Source organism: Capricornis sumatraensis, chromosome 2, assembly GCF_032405125.1.
Source record: "Capricornis sumatraensis isolate serow.1 chromosome 2, serow.2, whole genome shotgun sequence".
In the NCBI taxonomy this organism is placed as follows: Eukaryota; Metazoa; Chordata; class Mammalia; order Artiodactyla; family Bovidae; genus Capricornis; species Capricornis sumatraensis.
In genome coordinates, this window is record NC_091070.1 from 201,188,024 (window position 1) to 201,206,146 (window position 18,123).

Consider the following 18,123-nt stretch of genomic DNA (forward strand, 5'->3'; position numbering starts at 1 on the left):
GGTGACGGACAGGGAGGCCTGGTGTGCTGCGGTTCATGGGGTCAAAAAGAGTCAGACACAACTGAGCGACTGAGTCAGACATGACTGAGCGACTGAATTGAACTGAACTATGAAAGTGGAAATGGAATTCAGCTACATGCTTGTTTCTCCAGAACCAAGAAAGTAAGGGGGTTTGGGCTCAGGGCAGGTAACACCTAGCATCCCAAAGAGAAACAATTTCCATACCAAGTCTGACCAGACAATAAGACAAGCAAGTAGCATGGATGGATACTCCAAGGGTTTTATTAACTCCTTTCTGTGGAGAGATGAAAAGGAAGCCAGGAAGCTGTGGTCTCAATATGGGTCATTGAAGGGGTACAGAGGGTGCCCTGCATCTCTTGGGACCCTCTTCCCATCCACCTGGAAAAACAGACATGACTCCATTAGCAGGAGGTGACATTCCCGCACCCTGCCCGTCCTAGTTAGACATTCCAGGACATCTTTTCCCAAGAATCTTCCTGAACAGCTTCACCTGTGTACAGCACTATGACAGATGTCAGTGACAGGGACCTAGCCTCAGAGAATGCCACGGTACCAACAGCATTCCAGCACCAAACCCACAGCCTGGTACATGGCTGACTCTGTCCCCAAGAGTTTACAGTCTTAGCTGGGATAAGGAACTATTTATTTCCCTTTCTAACAAGGTTGAGAATGCCCCATTTATACTGAGAAATTGTTACATGTCAGGAACTGGGATCATTTTACACAAAGGAAGCTAAAGCATAGAGAAGTTAAATCACTTGCTCTAGGTTACAAGGTATTGAGAGTTAGGACTGGAACTCACAGGCTAAATGCCTTATCCCTGAACCAGATTACTTCTGGGAGCTCAATAAATAAAAAACAGCCCACTGTGTCCAGGACAGCAATCCTATCAACAATATCATCCTGCCAAGCCTCTATTCAGCAATATGGAGGCCAGACTTAGGCCAGAATCCTGCCCTGAATCTCACATTCCCTGATTCTGGGGGGTGATACACACTCACCGTAAGCATGGGCACAATGAATCGCAAATTTTTATTCAGGGCATCCAGCTGCTTCATCTCCTCTGGGCTAAAGGTGAAGTCAAACACCTGGGAATGGAAGGTCGGGGTCAGGAAAGCCAGTTTTGTGAGTGGAATTTGGGGTTCCAGACCACTGCCTTCTTAGCCAGAGTCAGGGTCAGACTGTGTCCCAGTGGGCTAAAGAAGACAGGACAGACACATCAAGTACCTGGATGTTCTCAAGGATACGGGAAGGCGTGACACTCTTGGGGATGCAGCTCACTTTCCGCTGGACCTGCCACCTAAGTAGGGGATGGAAGTAAATGAAACAGTCAGTACTCATGAGCATTTTGTCCTCCATGCAGCATTCTCTGAGCTCCTAGAGCCCCCAAGCCCCACTGGAAGAGGGAACGAGCCTCAGAATAGCCTCTCCCGAGAGAACACAGCAAGATTCTCAGCCTCATTCAGGCATTTGGAACCCCTCAACCCGTGCCTCCCAGCCCAGGAGCCCTCTCCCTAACCTGATTTGTCTTTGCCTAAGACTGCTCATACCTGAGCAAGATCTGAGCTGGAGACCGACCATGCTTTTCAGCCAGCGCCAGGACCACTGGCTCCTTAAGCAGGACGGGCTCCTCAGGATCACGCCACGCACGATCAGAGGAGCCCAGAGGGCTATAAGCAGTCACCTCCAGGCCTCGTGCTTGGCAGTGGGCAATCAGCTCATTCTGAGCCAGGTATGGGTGGCATTCCACCTAAACCAAGAAACAACCTATCACTACGGGGTGGCCGCAGCTGGCTTGCTGGCCCCACCCGGACATACACGTTCTGACCAGCCCTGAATCGCTGACCCTCCACTTCCCCTCACTCTGCTTTTCTCACTCTCTAGACAGTTTTCCATTGTCTATTTCATTCTCTTCCCACACTTCAGAGGATTTCTGCACCAACACTTCTGACAACTTTCTAGCTATTTCCTGAAGTAAACTCATCATCTGCCCACTCATGTTCATTTACACACACGCACGCACACACGCACACACATACATGCACACCATCCCCAAACCAACTGATCTGCTTTGCTGTGCTCACCTGTAGGACAGCTGGGCGCACAGAGGCCATGCTGAGCACATCGTCAATCTGCCGACTGTTGAAGTTGGACAGGCCCAGAGCCCGCACCAGCCCCTTAGCCACGAGTGCCTCCAGAGCCCTCCAGGTCTCCTTGTAGTGGGTGGAGTCATAGCGTATAGTCCCATCAGCATTCTTAGGGAAGGGGCTGTCTCCTCGCCTGAGTGAAAGACAGCCCCCCAGGTATGGGCATGTAGGCGCCTGTCTACCTGCCTGTCCAGCCATTCTACATCCCATAATCGAAGCCCAGAAAGGGTAGAGGGCCAAGAATGAGAAACAAGCATGGTTTTTCAGCTTTCCAGGTCATGATCCAAGTGTTAACTCCATATGGAATGCCCAACCCCCTTCTCTCCTTCCTAGGCACAGATTATATCCCCTCCCCTCTGGGAAGTCATCCTTAACTCCCTCTGCCCCGCCTCGGGAAAGTGCACTGTAGGCGCCTACAGTCTTCTTCAAGTACAGAGCATGGAGCTATGGTCGTCTCCTCCCACACCCTCTGTGGGAGCTTACTCTACTGCAACCCCAAGGCCGAACGCAGCAAAAGCTAGAACATTTCTCCAATGTAAAAGGCAGCAGAAGGACTCATCTGTATACACCCTAGGATACATGCCATGTGAAGTGGCACTCCTTTTTTCTGTAGCTAGACTGTAGCAGAAAAGACTGAATGCTCCTCTCTTGCTCTGCTCCTATAACTTACAAAAAGTTACTAACACGACTCCCCCAGCCCGATTCCTAGATGAAGACCCTGGCAAGGCTCACTCAAAGGCGTAAGGCCAGTGCATCAGGTACAGGTCCAGATACTCCAGCTGCAGGTCAGCAAGTGTCTTCCGGAGGGTGGGCTCCACATCCTCGGGGTGGTGCTTTGTGTTCCACAGCTTGGAAGTCACAAAGAGCTCCTCCCGAGGCACCAACTGGGACAGGGGACAGAGTCCACAGTGAGAAGAGCCAAGGGCACCCAGTCTTGCCCACCCTCACCTTTGGGAAAAGAATTAGAAGGAAGCTGATGCCAGATCCCTCTAGTCAGCCCTTAGCCCCAGCCTCTGAGTCTTCTCACCCCACCTCTCTGTAGCCCCAGTCCTCACCTTGCCAGGTCCCACATTCTCCTTCAGGGCTTCCCCAATTTCAGTCTCATTGCCATAGATAGCAGCGCAGTCAATGTGGCGGTAGCCTACACTGAGGGCATACTTAATAGCTGCTTTAACCTGCCAGGTGAGAAAAGCAAAAGTTTTAACTCTGTTGGTCTGGACCAGAAACTGCCCTCCTGAGGGTCACTGATGGGGGGAGGGGGCAGGAATTTACCACTGTAGTCATCCACACAGTGGAAGTGAGAAGATAGAAGATGGCTCCAGTCTTGGGGACCAGAAGTCTCTGTGGAGACCTCAAACCCTTTTTCCTCCCCCCTACTAACTTCCAAGGTTTCTTCCTATCCAAGCAATCTCAGCAGGGCCCAACAAAAACTAACAATATGTTCCCTGCTAGATGCTCAGAAGATGGATGGACACATTGATAGGACAGAAAGCAGAAGTATAGTCATGGAGATAGGTCCCAACCCTGAGGAGCTAGTTAGGGAAACGTGATACACAGATAAGTAGTTCCTAGAGCAAGGCCACATGGAGACAGATGCTTAGAAGTCATGGGGGACTTCCCTGGTGGTCCAGTGGTTAAGAATCCACCTGCCAAAGCAGGGGACATGGGTTCCACCCCTGGTCCAGGAAGATTCTACATGCCATGGAGCAACTAAGCCTGTGCATTGCAGCTACTGAGCTGGGGAGACTAGAGCCCATGCTGCACAATAAGAGAAGCCACTGCAATGAGAAGCCCATGCACCATAACTAGAGAGCAGTCCCCACTCACTGCGCTGCAGCTAGAGACAGTCTGTGCGCAGCAAAGACCCAGTGCAGCCCAGAAAATGTAAATTTAAAAATCACATATATATATATAAATCTAAATTCCATTTTAAAAATATGTATATATTTAAAGGGGAAGCCATGTAGACCATGGCTCAGACAAACAGAAGAGGTGAGGGAGGGAGAAGAGAAAACTAAGGAAGGTGGAAAAGTGAGATGGAAGCTGGGCCCAGAGTCCCCCACCAGAAGAGAATAAAGCAGGCACCAAGAAGGTTGATGGGTCAGTCAATTTGTTAAAAACCAGACTAGGAACATGGCATTAGGAGCAGACCCAAGGGTGTTAGGCCCCCTGCAACTCAAGATCCCCATTTAGGTGCAGTTACTATCCGGACATGTGCCCTTATCACCGACGCTGCTCCAACCCATTTCCCACTCCTCCATCCCTGACCCCATCTTGGCCCTGGCTCTGGCCTCCACCCTCAGCCTTCATCTAGCGCCTGGGCTTGTCACAGGCGGTGTCAGTGTCTGCCTACAGCACCAGACTCTAGGCAGCTGTAGGAAGGAAAGCAAAGGGAGAAAAGGCAGACAGGGTTCATTCAACCACGCCACCAATCCCAGCCTAAATCCCAGACAAAAGAGGCCACTATCCCTGCCAGAGTTCCTCCCAAACTTCTCTCAACTCTGACTCAGATTCCAAGAACAAGGAACACCCAAGTGGGAGCTGCTCCACCACAGGTGGGAGCTGAGTCTCTAACTGTGTCCATCTAGGAAAGCAAGTTTTCATTCCCAGGCTCCCCTGGGCTGGAAGGTCTATACCAGGGATTACTAAACTTCAGCTAGCAGCTGCCTTTTGTTTTTTTTTCAGCCCTTGAGCTAAGAACAAGTTTTATATTTTTAAATAGTTATATAAGTACATAACCACCTGCATTTTGCAAGTTGTCTGACAAAATCTAAATTATTAACCACCTTGTCCTTTAAGAAACAGTCTGCTGACCTTTGGTATAAACAGTTGACTGAGTTGTTCTTTAAACCCTGATACTGCTGTGTGGATCTGGCTATATACTGTCACCCTGTATCAGGCTGCATATTGTCACCTGTATCAGGCTGCATATTGTCACTGTGCTTATTTAACTTATATGCAGAGTACATCATGCAAAATGCCCAGCTGGGTGAAGCACAAGCTGGAATCAAGATTGCCAGGAGAAACATCAATAATGCAGATGACACCATCCTTAAGGCAGAAAGCGAAGAGGAACTAAAGAGCCTCTTGATGAAGGTGAAAGAGGAGAGTGAAAAAGTTGGTTTAAAACTCAACATTCAGAAAACTAAGATCATGGCATTCAGTCTCATCACTTCATAGCAAATAGATGGGGAAACAATGGAAACAGTGACAGAATTTATTTTCTTGGGCAGATGGTGATTGCAGCCATGAAATTAAAAGACGCTTGCTCTTTGGAAGAACAGCTATGACAACCTACACAGTGTACTAAAAAGCAGAGACATTAGTTTGCCAACAAAGGTCTGTCTAGTCAAAGCTATGGTTTTTCCAGTAGTCATGTATGGATGTGAGTCGGACCATAAAGAAGGCTGAACACTGAAGAATTGATGCTTTTGAACTGTGGTGTTGGAGAAGACTCCTGAGAGTCTCTTGGGCTGCAAGGAGACCAAATCAGTCAATTCTAAAGGAAATCAATCCTGAATACTCATTGGAGGGACTGATGTTGAGGCTGAAGTTCAGATAATTTGGCCACGTGATGCAAAGAGTCGACTCATTGGAAAAGACCCTGATACTGGGATGGCAGGAGGAGAAGGTGACAACAGAGGATGAGATGGTTGGATGGCATCACCGACTCAATGGCCATGAGTCTGAGCAAGCTCAAGGAGATGGTGAAGAACAGGAAAGCCTGGCATGCTGCAGTCCAAGAAGTTGCAAAGAGTTGAACAGGACTCAGCAACTGAATAACAACAACCTGCTGTGTGTAAGGAACCAAATGTGGAACGGAAGACATGATCACAGCACAGGGTGATAAATGGTACCTCAGGGGTCAGCCCAGTGTCAGGCACAAAGGAGTCCCACATCTCCACAGCATTCAGTGCAGATCATCAGGGAACGGGCTGCTTCCTATGCTTGAGGCCCTGCTGGGTCCCTTAACCACTGCTCTGGATCAGTTGGGGAAGCCAAGAGCTCATTATGGGTCCCTTCTTCCCTTGTTTCTTCCCACCACCCTCCAGGCTTATCCCTACCGGATATGAAGTATAGGAATGGGGGTGATAGAGAAAACATAAGGACCCTCTCCCAAATAGTGCCTTTTCCCTAGAAGAGGGGCAAGAACCCCCTTCTTCTGCCCCCATCCCTCACCTGGCCAGGGTCGCTCTTCCAGGTGCCCAGTCCAATCAGGGGCATCTTCTGCCCAGTATGTAGGAGGATACAGGAAGCCGCCATTGTCCTTGAAACACAGAAGGAAGAAAATGGTGTGAGGGTCAGTGTTGCTGTTGGGGAGACTGGTCAAGCCTCCTGTAAAACATGGGAGGAAGGGGGCACAGAGATGACAGAAGAACAGACACTGGGTCATGTGTATATGCCTGGGAGCAAAGGCAGCTGAGACAGGGTGCCCAGAACCAACCAAAGCCAGTAACTCCCAGACAAACACTAACAGGACCACCAGTCTGGCTGCCCTTCCTTTCACCAGGCTAAGGGTCTGGTTAAAGAGCTCTTAAACCTAAAAACAAAGGCGAGGTGGCTCCCCAGAAGTACTCAACCTTGACTACATGAGGTCTCAGGCCAGTGTAAGATAAGCAAAGGCCTTTATGAGACAAAGGGAGACCAGGTGACAGAATCGAAGGATGAGATGAACGTTCCAGGAGACTGTTAGCATTACAGAGACTGAGTCCCTCTCACAGAGGTCTGAGCAGCCGTGCTACTAGGCCTGAGTGGGCTCTTACAAGGGAAGTATCTTAGTTTTTAGATTAAAAAAGAACTGCGGGTTTGATCCCTGGGTCAGGAAAATCCCCTGGAGTAGGAAATGGCAAACCATTCCAGTATTCTTGCCTGGAAAATTCCATGAATAGAGGAGCCTGGTGGGCTACAGTCCACGGGGTAGCAAAGAGTCGGACCTGACTAAGCACACACGCGCGCGCACACACACGCACACACACACACACACAACCTTTTGGAGACCACTCTTTCTGCTAAAATAAAAACAGTTCAATTTGGGCAGCAAACCATGGACCACTGAGGGCAATACTCTTTGTTACCAAACTTCTCAGGGACACAAACTGTCCAGGATCAGGCAAACATGTCTGTACTTCACCCGAGGAACTAGCTTGCCAGCTGCTACCAGGGACTGTGGCTGGTTTCCTGGGCTTGATCTTCAACCTGCGGCCTCTTGGCCTCTTCCAGATTTCTCAGAACACAAGGGTTGGCTCTGAAATTACACCTGGGCTGAGAGTGTGAACAAAAACCTGGCCTGGGGGAAAAGGAAGAAGAAACCTGAAGCTTGCCTCTCCCCTTTCTTTTGCAGGTGAAACTGAAAACCAAAAAGGCTAAGGCTTGGGGGCCAGGGATCAGAGGTAGAAACAGTGAACACAGATCTTCAAAGAACAAACGCTCCAAAGGACAGATGGAAGGCAGAAGATAGATGTTTTTCTCTATCAGAGGACAGGAAGTCATCCTCTGCCAGCTCCTGACTTCCTTATCTTCTGCCTGTGCATCAGCCTTTCAGCCTAGCCCTGTGTTAAAAGGCTCTGAGCTCGTCAGCATCTGCCTAGCTGGACCTCTAGCAGCATTCAGACACCCCCATGTTATCTTGGGAGAGGTTCAAGGTGGGAAAGAAAGAGAAGCTGAGTGTATAGGGGGGCGGGTGAGGGCAGTATCAGGACTCAGGTTTTATTAATCCCAGGTCAGTGCCTAGGTTCCTCCTCTCTGGGGCTTAGTCTTCCCTTCTCAGAGAAGTGCTCTGTAGTTGCTGCCAGGATGCAAGAAACTTGAAAACACAGGAAGAAGCAGCAGTCTTCACATGAGTGTTCCCTGGCTGCATAGGCCTTCCCTCTCTGCCACCTTCCCCCACAAAAAATACTGGTGTGCCTCAGGGTTCGGAGAAGGCAATGGCACCCCACGCCAGTACTCTTGCCTGGAAAATCCCATGGACAGAGGAGCCTGGTGGGCTGCAGTCCATGGGGTCGCTGAGGGTCAGACACGACTGAGCGACACCACTTTGACTTTTCACTTTCATGCATTGGAGAAGGAAATGGCAACCCACTCCAGTGTTTTTGCCTGGAGAATCCCAGGGACGGCAGAGCCTGGTGGGCTGCCATCTATGGGGTCGCACAGAGTTGGACACGACTGAAGCGACTTAGCAGCAGCAGCAGGGTTCTGTCCTCAGTCCCATCTCGCTCCCTAGTTAAGCTTCAGTGATGACTTTAATCACTAATTCTTCCCACCCCAGTTCTATATATTCACCTCCCTCTGGACATTTCCACCAGTATATCCTATAGGTATGAGACTTAACATATCCAAAACTAAACTTATCAAACCCAACAACAGAGCACGAGGAAACAGTTTAAGTTCTGGAGTTGCACAGACCTGGGCTTGAATCTCAGCTCCTCCATTTTGAAGAGATTATGCCTAAAGTCCTCTGCACAGCGCCTGACCATGTTCTTTGTTCTATACACTCTGTCTCCCCAGGACTCAAGGCCCTGGATGACAAGCGTGAAAGCAAACCAGACCACACGTTCACAGTATAATCCATGGGGGTCTTACAAAAGCCGTCTAAAGTATTTCAGTTTGTTTGAGGCATTTCTGAGTATTATAAGATTAGGGTTTTGACAGGTAATGGGAAGAGGATTATAGCTTCTCCTGAACTTTGACGCCAGCACGGAAAGCCACCTTAAATATGAAACAGTGGCCAAGATTTGGTCTATCTGGCTGGGTTAAAAATCCTGTAATACTTGTAAATATTTTTAAAAAGATACTGTTTGCTCTAAACTGTAATGTAACACCTAAGACTGCAGTACCACTCTCTGGACTTCTTGATGTATGTGAAAAGAATTTTAAAATATATACTCTTTAAATCTTTACCCAGCCCATCCATATCCACCTCCAGGGCCACTGCTCCAGCTGTGGGATTGTTCTGATCCAGTGAGGCCCCTCTCCCTGACAAAGCAGTCCCCAAATCTGACCATGTGACTCCCAGGCTCTCTTCCAGTAGTTCTCTCCTACCACCAGGGTAAAGTCCAGACTCCTTAGTAATACCCTTTATAACCTGGCTCCCACCTCCCCCATCTCTCCACCTCTTCACTTCAGACAACATATTCCAGACTCTGCAGAAGCAGCCACCATACTTGACTCCAGGCCTCTGCACACTTCCCTTATGCACAAGTCCCACCTTTGGCTGGCTAACTGCAGCTCACCCTTCAGCTAGCTTTAAATTTCTGGCTCCTCCCATGTACTGACAGCTGTGCACAACACTGCATTTGTGTGCTCATTTTCCCTCAGAAATTTAAGTACTCCTCAAGGTCAGGGCCTGTCATTTGTCTAACCTGGTAGCTGCTACAGTGCCTGCTTCCCATTTCCCCTATCCCACACACAGGCAAACAGGGGAGATCTTGACAGCTGGAGGTGCATCTGAGAAAGTCACTGCCTCCATCACCTTCTTTCTTTACTTCTTAGACAACCTGGAAACAACGATTTCTGGAAAATAACAAAGCACTTTACCATCTCCGATTTAAAAAAAAATTATTCCATTAGGCATTACTCTGGTATTACAGATAAGAAATCTGAGACCTTGGGGGCAGTAACAAGACTGACCAGAACCCTCAAGACTCTTCTAAGGGAGGTCATGCAGCCCTGAGTATGGACAGGCTGAAGCAAAGAGTTAATTAATAATAACCCCATCCGGTGAAGGTTCAGATTTCAGTCTGAAAGAGCACTCGGGCAAAACAGAAACATGCCCTGGCTTTCCCAAACCCAAGGCAGGTCCCAAAGCTTGCGAACCCACGCCCGTCTTGCCACGTCAGCTTTTATTAATTTCATAATTCCTATGGAATCTGCGATTCCATGAGAAAGCCAGATTTCCTGGAAAAACCGTGTCGATGGGCAAACAAAAAAGGAAGATGGCAACCAAAACCTACAATCGGTGCATGTAGCTTTTAAGAGCTTTATCTCACTTAACTCTTGCTACAGTTCTGATGTAGGAACCGATTTTACCGCTGAGAAAACTGAGGGCCAGAGAAACTGAGGACTTATCCAAGATCATTTAGAGAATAATAGGAAGCGCAAATCCGAAACCAAGTGTGGCCGCCTCCATTTGCTCTTCGCTCCAAACAAGGGGGCGGACACATCTGGAGTAAAGGTTCGAGGCCATCTCCAGTGCGCCAAAGAAATAGGGCAGCAGAGGAGAGACTCACCTCGGCACAGAGGGTAAGAGGGTGGTATGGCTTCGCAGCTAGCCCTGCTAGCCACCGAGTGAGCCTCAGCTTCCGGGATAGGTGGGCAGCAGGAGAAACCCGCCTGCGCTTGATGCAGGGACTTAAGCCTGGCAGTAACGAGGAAGCTCCTCCCAGAGGAGTGGCGGGGGCCGGGCGTTCAGCATCACGCGCGTGGTGGACCCCGCCCCTACCTCCAGAAAGAAGCTGAGGAGAGGAAGCCTGAGCTAGGAGGCTGCACCATCCGTTCCGCAGGACGGTGATGAGTGGATTGCCCACGAGCATCCTGCGGAACGTGGGGCCACACAGCGTGTCCTCCTGTGGAGCTTGTACACTGCACACCGCTGGTTTGCCGAACTCCCGCGTAAAGGATGCACGCGCCTAGGGTCACGTACGCTGCCCCGAGGGCGGGACTAGGCCGCGCCTCTGCCTGGCCCACACTGCACCGCGCGCCGCCTGTGAGGCGGCTCTGGGCGGTCCCGGCTCTTTCTCCAGCCAGAGGGAGAATCCGGCGTCCTCATGGCGGCTTCTTCTGCAGTGGGCTCTTCCCTCTCTCCACCGAATAAAACATAATTCAACGTTTAGACTGTCAGTATTTTTTTATTCATTAATACATACAGAACAACGCACAAATCTTAAACATGCAACTCTGATTTTTTCTTTTTCATTGTAATCAGCATCCAACGCACTTGCAGTCAGTCTCCTGTGAGGAAAGTATTCACCTTCCACTTTACAAATTGTGCAGACTTAGCAGGCTGTACCTTGTTCAGAGTCAGATAGCTATTAAATTGCAGTTCTGAGATTTGAAACAGCTTTACCATTCGGACTCAAAGGTGTCTTGAATTTGTTTTCCTTGGCAGAATGGACAGGAAGCAGGTTTGTCCTGGTGTAGCTCTTTCTCTCCCTCACCTCCTACCTGCGCCTCTGTACTCTGCCAGCGAGACTCTTATCATTTTTTAAGCTTATTTCTTTCTAGGCCACTCTGTGAGGCGTGTGGGAGCTTAGTTAACGAACCAGGGATCCAATTTTGGCTCCCAGCATTGGAAGGTGGATTCTTCCACAGGGGAAGTTTCTTCCCCATCATTTGTTTATAGCCCAGATTACTCCCACTGTCTCTCCAGTAGAAGTGGCATCCTGATGAACTAAGTCTGCAACATTTCACTTTTTGGGCTCCATAATCACTGCAGATTGTGACTGCAGCCATGAAATTAAAAGACGCTTTCTCCTTGGAAGGAAAGTTATGACCAACCTAGATAGCATATTAAAAAGCAGAGACATTACTTTGTCAACAAAGGTCCGTCTAGTCAAGGCTATGGTTTTTCCAGTGGTCATGTATGGATGTGAGAGTTGGACTGTGAAGAAGGCTGAGCGCCAAAGAATTGATGCTTCTGAACTGTGGTGTTGGAGAAGACTCTTGAGAGTCCCTTGGACTGCAAGGAGATCCAACCAGTCCATCCTAAAAGAGATCAGTCCTGGGTGTTCATTGGAAGGACTGATGTTGAAGCTGAAACTTCAGTACTTTGGCCACCTGATGGTAAGAGCTGACTCATTTGAAAAGACCCTGATGCTGGGAAAGATTGAGGGCAGGAGGAGAAGGGGACGACAGAGGATGAGATGGTTGGATGACATCACCAACTTAATGGACAAGAGTTTGGGAGAACTCCAGGAGTTGGTGATGGACAGGGAGGCCTGGTGTGCTGCAGTTCATAGGGTCGCAAAGAGTCAGACACAACTGAGTGACTGAACTGAACTGAAAGTCACCTGTGTGTGTGCTAAGTTGCTTCAGTCATGTCTGACTCTTTGAGACATTATGGATATATAGCCCACCAGGCTTTGCTGCCCGTGAAATTTCCCAGGCAAGAATACTGGAATAGGTTGCCGTGCCCTCCTACAGGGGATCTTCCCCACCCAAGGATCGAACCAGCATCTCTTAAGTCTCCTGCATTGGTAGGCAGGTTCTTAACCACTAGTGCCATCTGGGAAGCCTCCCTGAAGTCATCTGGTTTCTGTCAATCCCATGCCATGCCTTCCCTTTGATCCTGCAATTTTCCTATGGCCTTCCAAAAAATTCTTTTTCTTTGGTTAAATAAAGCCAGTGTTTGCTGCTTACAGCTAAAGAACTCTAACAGACACAAGAGAGTAAAAATAGTATCAGAGGCTACAAGGAGAAGTAAATCATAGGTAACTCAAAAAAAGGTGATGGAAAGAGGAAATGTCAAATTAGGATTTTATACTAAACTGTGAATATGTTTTTTCACATCTTTTTGAGATGATTAAGGTATTGTATAAGATGTAAGAGGAACTGAGATAAGAGGGAAGAGTCAAGGCACAACCTTTAGGAGAATGATGTAGCCATTGAGGATGCAACAAAAACTGGTTAGAAATTATTAGGCCCAAGATTGTGGAAGATTCGACCTCCTGTAGACCTTGAGCCTCATTATACATTCATTATAATATATTAACATATACTAAATGCACACCCCCAGGTACCATGACAGTTTCAAGACTGACCATTAAAGACCAGAAAGTGGGTGATGGCCCAATTCTTGAAATTTCCACCCCCTCCCCCAAAATAGTTGGAATAACCCTCCCACTTGTTAGCCTATGAAATTACCCAGCCATAAAAACTAACCACTCCCATATTTCAGGACCATCCTCACCTTCTGAGTTAGCCTACAATGCTGTCTATGGAGGGTGTTCGTCCAAAGTCTGTCTTAGGACAGCAGCTCACACTCTCAGCGTGGAGTAGAGACACATTTTAGAAATATTTAGGAGTAGAATTGGCAGCACTAGATGTAATGTGATCCACTAGATGTAGGAGATTAAAAAAAAACAGAGAACAGACTTGTAGTTGCCAAGGAGAAGGGGGGCAGGGAGAGAGATGGACTGGGAGTTTGGGGTTGGTAGATGCAAACTGTTAATTTAGGATGGAGTAGAAAACAAGTTTCTGTTATAACACAGGGAACTATATTCGATATTCTATGATAAGCTATAATGGAAAAGAACATAAAAGAAGAATGTACATTTGTGTATAACAGAGTCACTTTGCTGTACAGCATAGATTGGTGCATCGTTGTAAATTAACTATTCTTTAATAAAAACAAAAACACTGGAATGACTCCTGGGTTTCCAGCTTGAGTACATATGAGGATGGTGAGGATGGTGAATGGTTTCCCAAACACATCATGTCTTCTCTCACTTTGGGTCTTTGTATATGCGCTTCCTACCTACAACACACTTTCTTTTAAATATCCCCTACTTCCAAAACATCTTTACTGTGGAAGCCCCCCCTTGATAGCTTACAGCAAATGGTGTCGGATTTGTGATCTCTGAAGAAGATTCAGCTTCGGAATCAGGGACAAGGCTTGGTTACTCACAGCTTTTGTTTTATTACAGTGAAAAAGGACAGAAAAAGTTTCTGAAATAGATATCAGAAGGGGGATGGAGAATGCCCCACTTGCTAGTCTTATCAAGGCCTTATATACTTTTACCAGACCCATCCAACAACATACATGTTAAATTAACAAGATTAGAACAATAGAAAGGTCTTATCAGGCTCACTCCCACAACATACCTCTGAAGATAACAAGATTAGTCAGAAGGTTCTTGTTAAGAAGGAGAAACATGTCCTCGAGCAAGATCAGTTCAGTTCAGTTCAGTCGCTCAGTTCTGTCCAACTCTTTGTGACCCCATGAATCGCAGCACGCCAGGCCTCCCTGTCCATCACCATCTCCCGGAGTTCACTCAGACTCATGTCCATCGAGTCCGTGATGCCATCCAGCCATCCCATCCTCGGTCGTCCCCTTCTCCTACTGCCCTCAATCCCTCCCAGCATCAAAGTCTTTTCCAATGAGTCAACTCTTCGCATGAGGTGGCCAAAGTACTAGAGTTTCAGCCTCAGCATCATTCCCTCCAAAGAAATTCCAGGGTTGATCTCCTTCAGAATGGACTGGTTGGATCTCCTTGCAGTCCAAGGGACTCTCAAGAGTCTTCTCCAACACCACACTTCAAAAGCATCAATTCTTCACGCTCAGCCTTCTTCACAGTCCAACTCTCACATCCATACATGACCACAGGAAAAACCATAGCCTTGACTAGATGGACCTTATTCAGCAAAGTAATGTCTCTGCTTTTGAATATGCTATCTAGGTTGGTCATCACTTTTCTTCCAAGGACTAAGCGTCTTTTAATTTCATGGCTGCAGTCACCATCTGCAGTGATTTTGGAGCCCAAAAAAATAAAGTCTGACACTGTTTCCACTGTTTGCCCATCTATTTGCCATGAAGTGATGGGACCAGATGCCATGATCTTCGTTTTCTAAATGTTGAGCTTTAAGCCAACTTTTTCACTCTCTTCTTTCACTTTCATCAAGAGGCTTTTTAGCTCCTCTTCACTTTCTGCCATAAGGGTGGTGTCATCTGCATATCTGAGGTTATTGATATTTCTCCCGGCAATCTTGATTCCACCTTGTGTTTCTTCCAGTCCAGCATTTCTCATGATGTACTCTGCATATAAGTTAAATAAGCAGGGTGACAATATACAGCCTTGACATACACCTTTTCCTATTTGGAACCAGTCTGTTGTTCCATGTCCAGTTCTGACTGTTGCTTCCTGACCTGCATACAGATTTCTCAAGAGGCAGGTTAGGTGGTCTGGTATTCCCATCTCTTTCAGAATTTTCCACAGTTTATTGTGATCCACACAGTCAAAGGCTTTGGCATAGTCAATAAAGCAGAAATAGATGTTTTTCTGGAACTCTCTTGCTTTTTCCATGATCCAGCAGATGTTGGCAATTTGATCTCTGGTTCCTCTGCCTTTTCTAAAACCAGCTTGAACATTAGGAAGTTCACGGTTCATGTGTTGCTGAAGCCTGGCTTGGAGAATTTTGAGCATTACTTTACTAGTGTGTGAGATGAGTGCAATTGTGCGGTAGTTTGAGCATTCTTTGGCATTGCCTTTCTTTGGGATTGGAATGAAAACTGACCTTTTCCAGTCCTGTGGCCACTGCTGAGTTTTCCAAATTTGTTGGCATATTGAGTGCAGCACTTTCACAGCATCATCTTTGAGGATTTGAAATAGCTCAACTGGAATTCCATCACCTCCACTAGCTTTGTTCGTAGTGATGCTTTCTAAGGCCTACTTGACTTCACATTCCAGGATGTCTGGCTCTAGGTGAGTGATCACATCATCATGATTATCTGGGTCATGAAGATCTTTTCTGTACAGTTCTTCCGTGTATTCTTGCCACTTCTTAATATCTTCTGCTTCTGTTACGTCCATACCATTTCTCTCCTTTATCGAGCCCACCTTTGCATGAAATGTTCCCTTGGTATCTCTAATTTTCTTGAAGAGATCTCTAGTCTTTCCCATTCTGTTGTTTTCCTCGATTCCTTTGCACTGATCGCTGAAGAAGGCTTTCTTATCTCTCCGTGCTATTCTTTGGAACTCTGCATTCAGATGCTTATATCTTTCCTTTTCTCCTTTGCTTTTTGTCTCTCTCTTTTTCACAGCTATTTGTAAGGCCTCCCCAGACAGGCATTTTGCTTTTTTGCATTTCTTTTCCGTGGGGATGGTCTTGATCCCTGTCTCCTGTACAATGTCACGAACCTCATTCCATAGTTCATCAGGCACTCTATCTATCAGATCTAGGCCCTTAAATCTGTTTCTCACCTCCACTGTATAATCATAAGGGATTTGATTTAGGTCATACCTGAATGGTCCAGCGGTTTTCCCTACTTTCTTCAATTTAAGTCTGAATTTGGTAATAAGGATTTCATGATCTGAGCCACAGTCAGCTCCTAGTCTTGTTTTTGTTGACTGTATACAGCTTCTCCATCTTTGGCTGCAGAGAATATAATCAATCTGATTTCGGTGTTTCGGTGTTGACCATCTGGTGATGTCCATGTGTAGAGTCTTCTCTTGTGTTGTTGGAAGAGGGTGTTTGCTATGACCAGTGCGTTTTCTTGGCAAAACTCTATTAGTCTTTGCCCTGCTTCATTCCACATTCCAAGGCCAAATTTGCCTGTTACTCCAGGTGTTTCTTGACTTCCTACTTTTGCATTCCAGTCCCCTATAATGAAAAGGACATCTCTTTTGGCTGTTAGTTCTAAAAGGTCTTGTAGGTCTTCATAAAACCGTTCAACTTCAGCTTCTTCAGCATTACTGGTTGGGGCATAGACTTGGATAACTGTAATATTGAATGGTTTGCCTTGGAGACGAACAGAGATCATTTGTCGTTTTTTAGATTGCATCCAAGTACTGCATTTTGGACTCTTTTGTTGACCATGATGGCTACTCCATTTCTTCTGAGAGATTCCTGCCCGCAGTAGTACATATAATGGTTATCTGAGTTAAATTCACCCATTCCAGTCCATTTTAGTTTGCTGATTCTTAGAATGTCGACGTTCACTCTTGTATAATCATTAGTCCAGAGCTTGAGGAAAAACATACAGAGCTTGAGCCATTAGCTCTGGGCATAAAGAAAAAACATTTTCTATGATTAAGACCAAAGAATGTAGAAAAAAATGTTTGTCTTTTTCTCTTCCTCAAGAACCCTGGACCCCTTTCTCCTCTTTGAGGGCCCCCAATCCGTTCCTCCTTGAGGGACCCAGACTCCTTACAATCTACCTAAGAATTAGTTCTCTCGCCCTGATTGACTCAGACTGAGTTATGTGCCCCTCTTCTGTGTTTCCAAAGCTCCCTGTACTGACCCATAGATAAGTTAAGACTCTATGTTGCCCTTAACAGAAAACCCAATTTAAATTGGCTTCAACAATAGAGGAAAATTATGAGCTCACATAGACAGGCTTCAAGCCTGGTTTGATCCTGCAGCTCAACAATGTCGTCAGGATCCCATTTTCTCTCCATTTCTTCTTTCTGCTTTTCTTTCTTTCTTTTTTTTTTTCAGGTTTTAAAACTTTTTATTTGCATATTTTAAAAATTGTGCATTCCAATAATTAAAATCATTTGAACAACAAAAAAAATGGCACTCTGATTAAACTGCATTTTACAGCCCGCAGAACACCTTGGACCAGCTTTTTACTCTAGATTTTACTGTCGTCCCACCCAGCTTCCTCCTTCACCAACATGCAAGTTCTTTTCCTTCCCTGCCAGCCACACAGGCAGATGGGAGAGGCAGGCGCGGCCTACGTTGTCGGTAGTTCTCCATTCTTTGATGTGAAAAGGGGTAGCACAGTCATTTAAACTCGATCCAACCTCTTTGCATCTTAAAAGTTAAACAGCTAAAAGAAGTAAAATAAGAAGGCACTGCTTGTGGAATGTGCAGTGCATACTGGCGGCGCACGCTTCATTACGACTCGCCTGCTTGCTTCTCCTGTTCAATCGTTTCTTTCGAAGGCAGTGGATTTTTCTCTTGCGTTTCCGTTTTCTTCAATTTCGACTTATCGAACTTCTCCATCTCAGCCATATTGGGTTTGTCAAACATGGTTGCAGAGGGCGCGGAGCGAACTGCGAGCCAGTGAAGTCCGGTCTGCGCTGTGGCCGCCGCCGAGTCCTTCTCTCTGCTTTTCAATCTCACATCTTCATCCTGAAGTTGGTATCACATCACCATCCTCATGGTGGCAAATGATTATGACACTTCTAGCCTTCACATCAGCTACCACATTCTTCAGAGAACTAACTTCTGAGAGCTCTTAAATGAGTGAGGAACAATCCTTCCCTAAGACCACCAGAAACAGTCTTTAGCTTCCCAT

The 18,123-nt window shown here is 46.8% G+C and overlaps 2 protein-coding genes across 4 annotated transcripts; both read right to left on the reverse strand.

The window, feature by feature from the left end:
- Nucleotides 1-269: 269 nt before the first annotated feature.
- AKR1A1 (aldo-keto reductase family 1 member A1) lies at nt 270-10,524 on the reverse strand. 3 transcript variants are annotated; one of them, XM_068964951.1, is made up of 10 exons: nt 10,394-10,507; nt 9,527-9,677; nt 6,348-6,435; nt 3,224-3,343; nt 2,901-3,052; nt 2,106-2,301; nt 1,572-1,771; nt 1,249-1,321; nt 1,023-1,109; nt 270-399 (listed from the first exon to the last, which is right to left on the reverse strand). In XM_068964951.1, exons 3-10 carry the CDS (start codon nt 6,429-6,431, stop codon nt 334-336), a joined length of 978 nt encoding a protein of 325 aa, XP_068821052.1. In that variant the 5' UTR covers nt 6,432-6,435; nt 9,527-9,677; nt 10,394-10,507; the 3' UTR covers nt 270-333. The 3 variants fall into 3 exon arrangements, with proteins under 3 accessions (XP_068821052.1, XP_068821051.1, XP_068821053.1); XM_068964950.1 differs by lacking the exon at nt 9,527-9,677 and having other exon boundaries at nt 10,394-10,524; XM_068964952.1 differs by lacking the exons at nt 3,224-3,343; nt 9,527-9,677 and having other exon boundaries at nt 10,394-10,524.
- A 7,196-nt stretch (nt 10,525-17,720) lies between these two features.
- Nucleotides 17,721-17,855, reverse strand: LOC138073983 (thymosin beta-4-like). The gene has a single exon (XM_068965956.1). It carries the CDS (start codon nt 17,853-17,855, stop codon nt 17,721-17,723), a length of 135 nt encoding a protein of 44 aa, XP_068822057.1.
- Nucleotides 17,856-18,123: the final 268 nt, after the last annotated feature.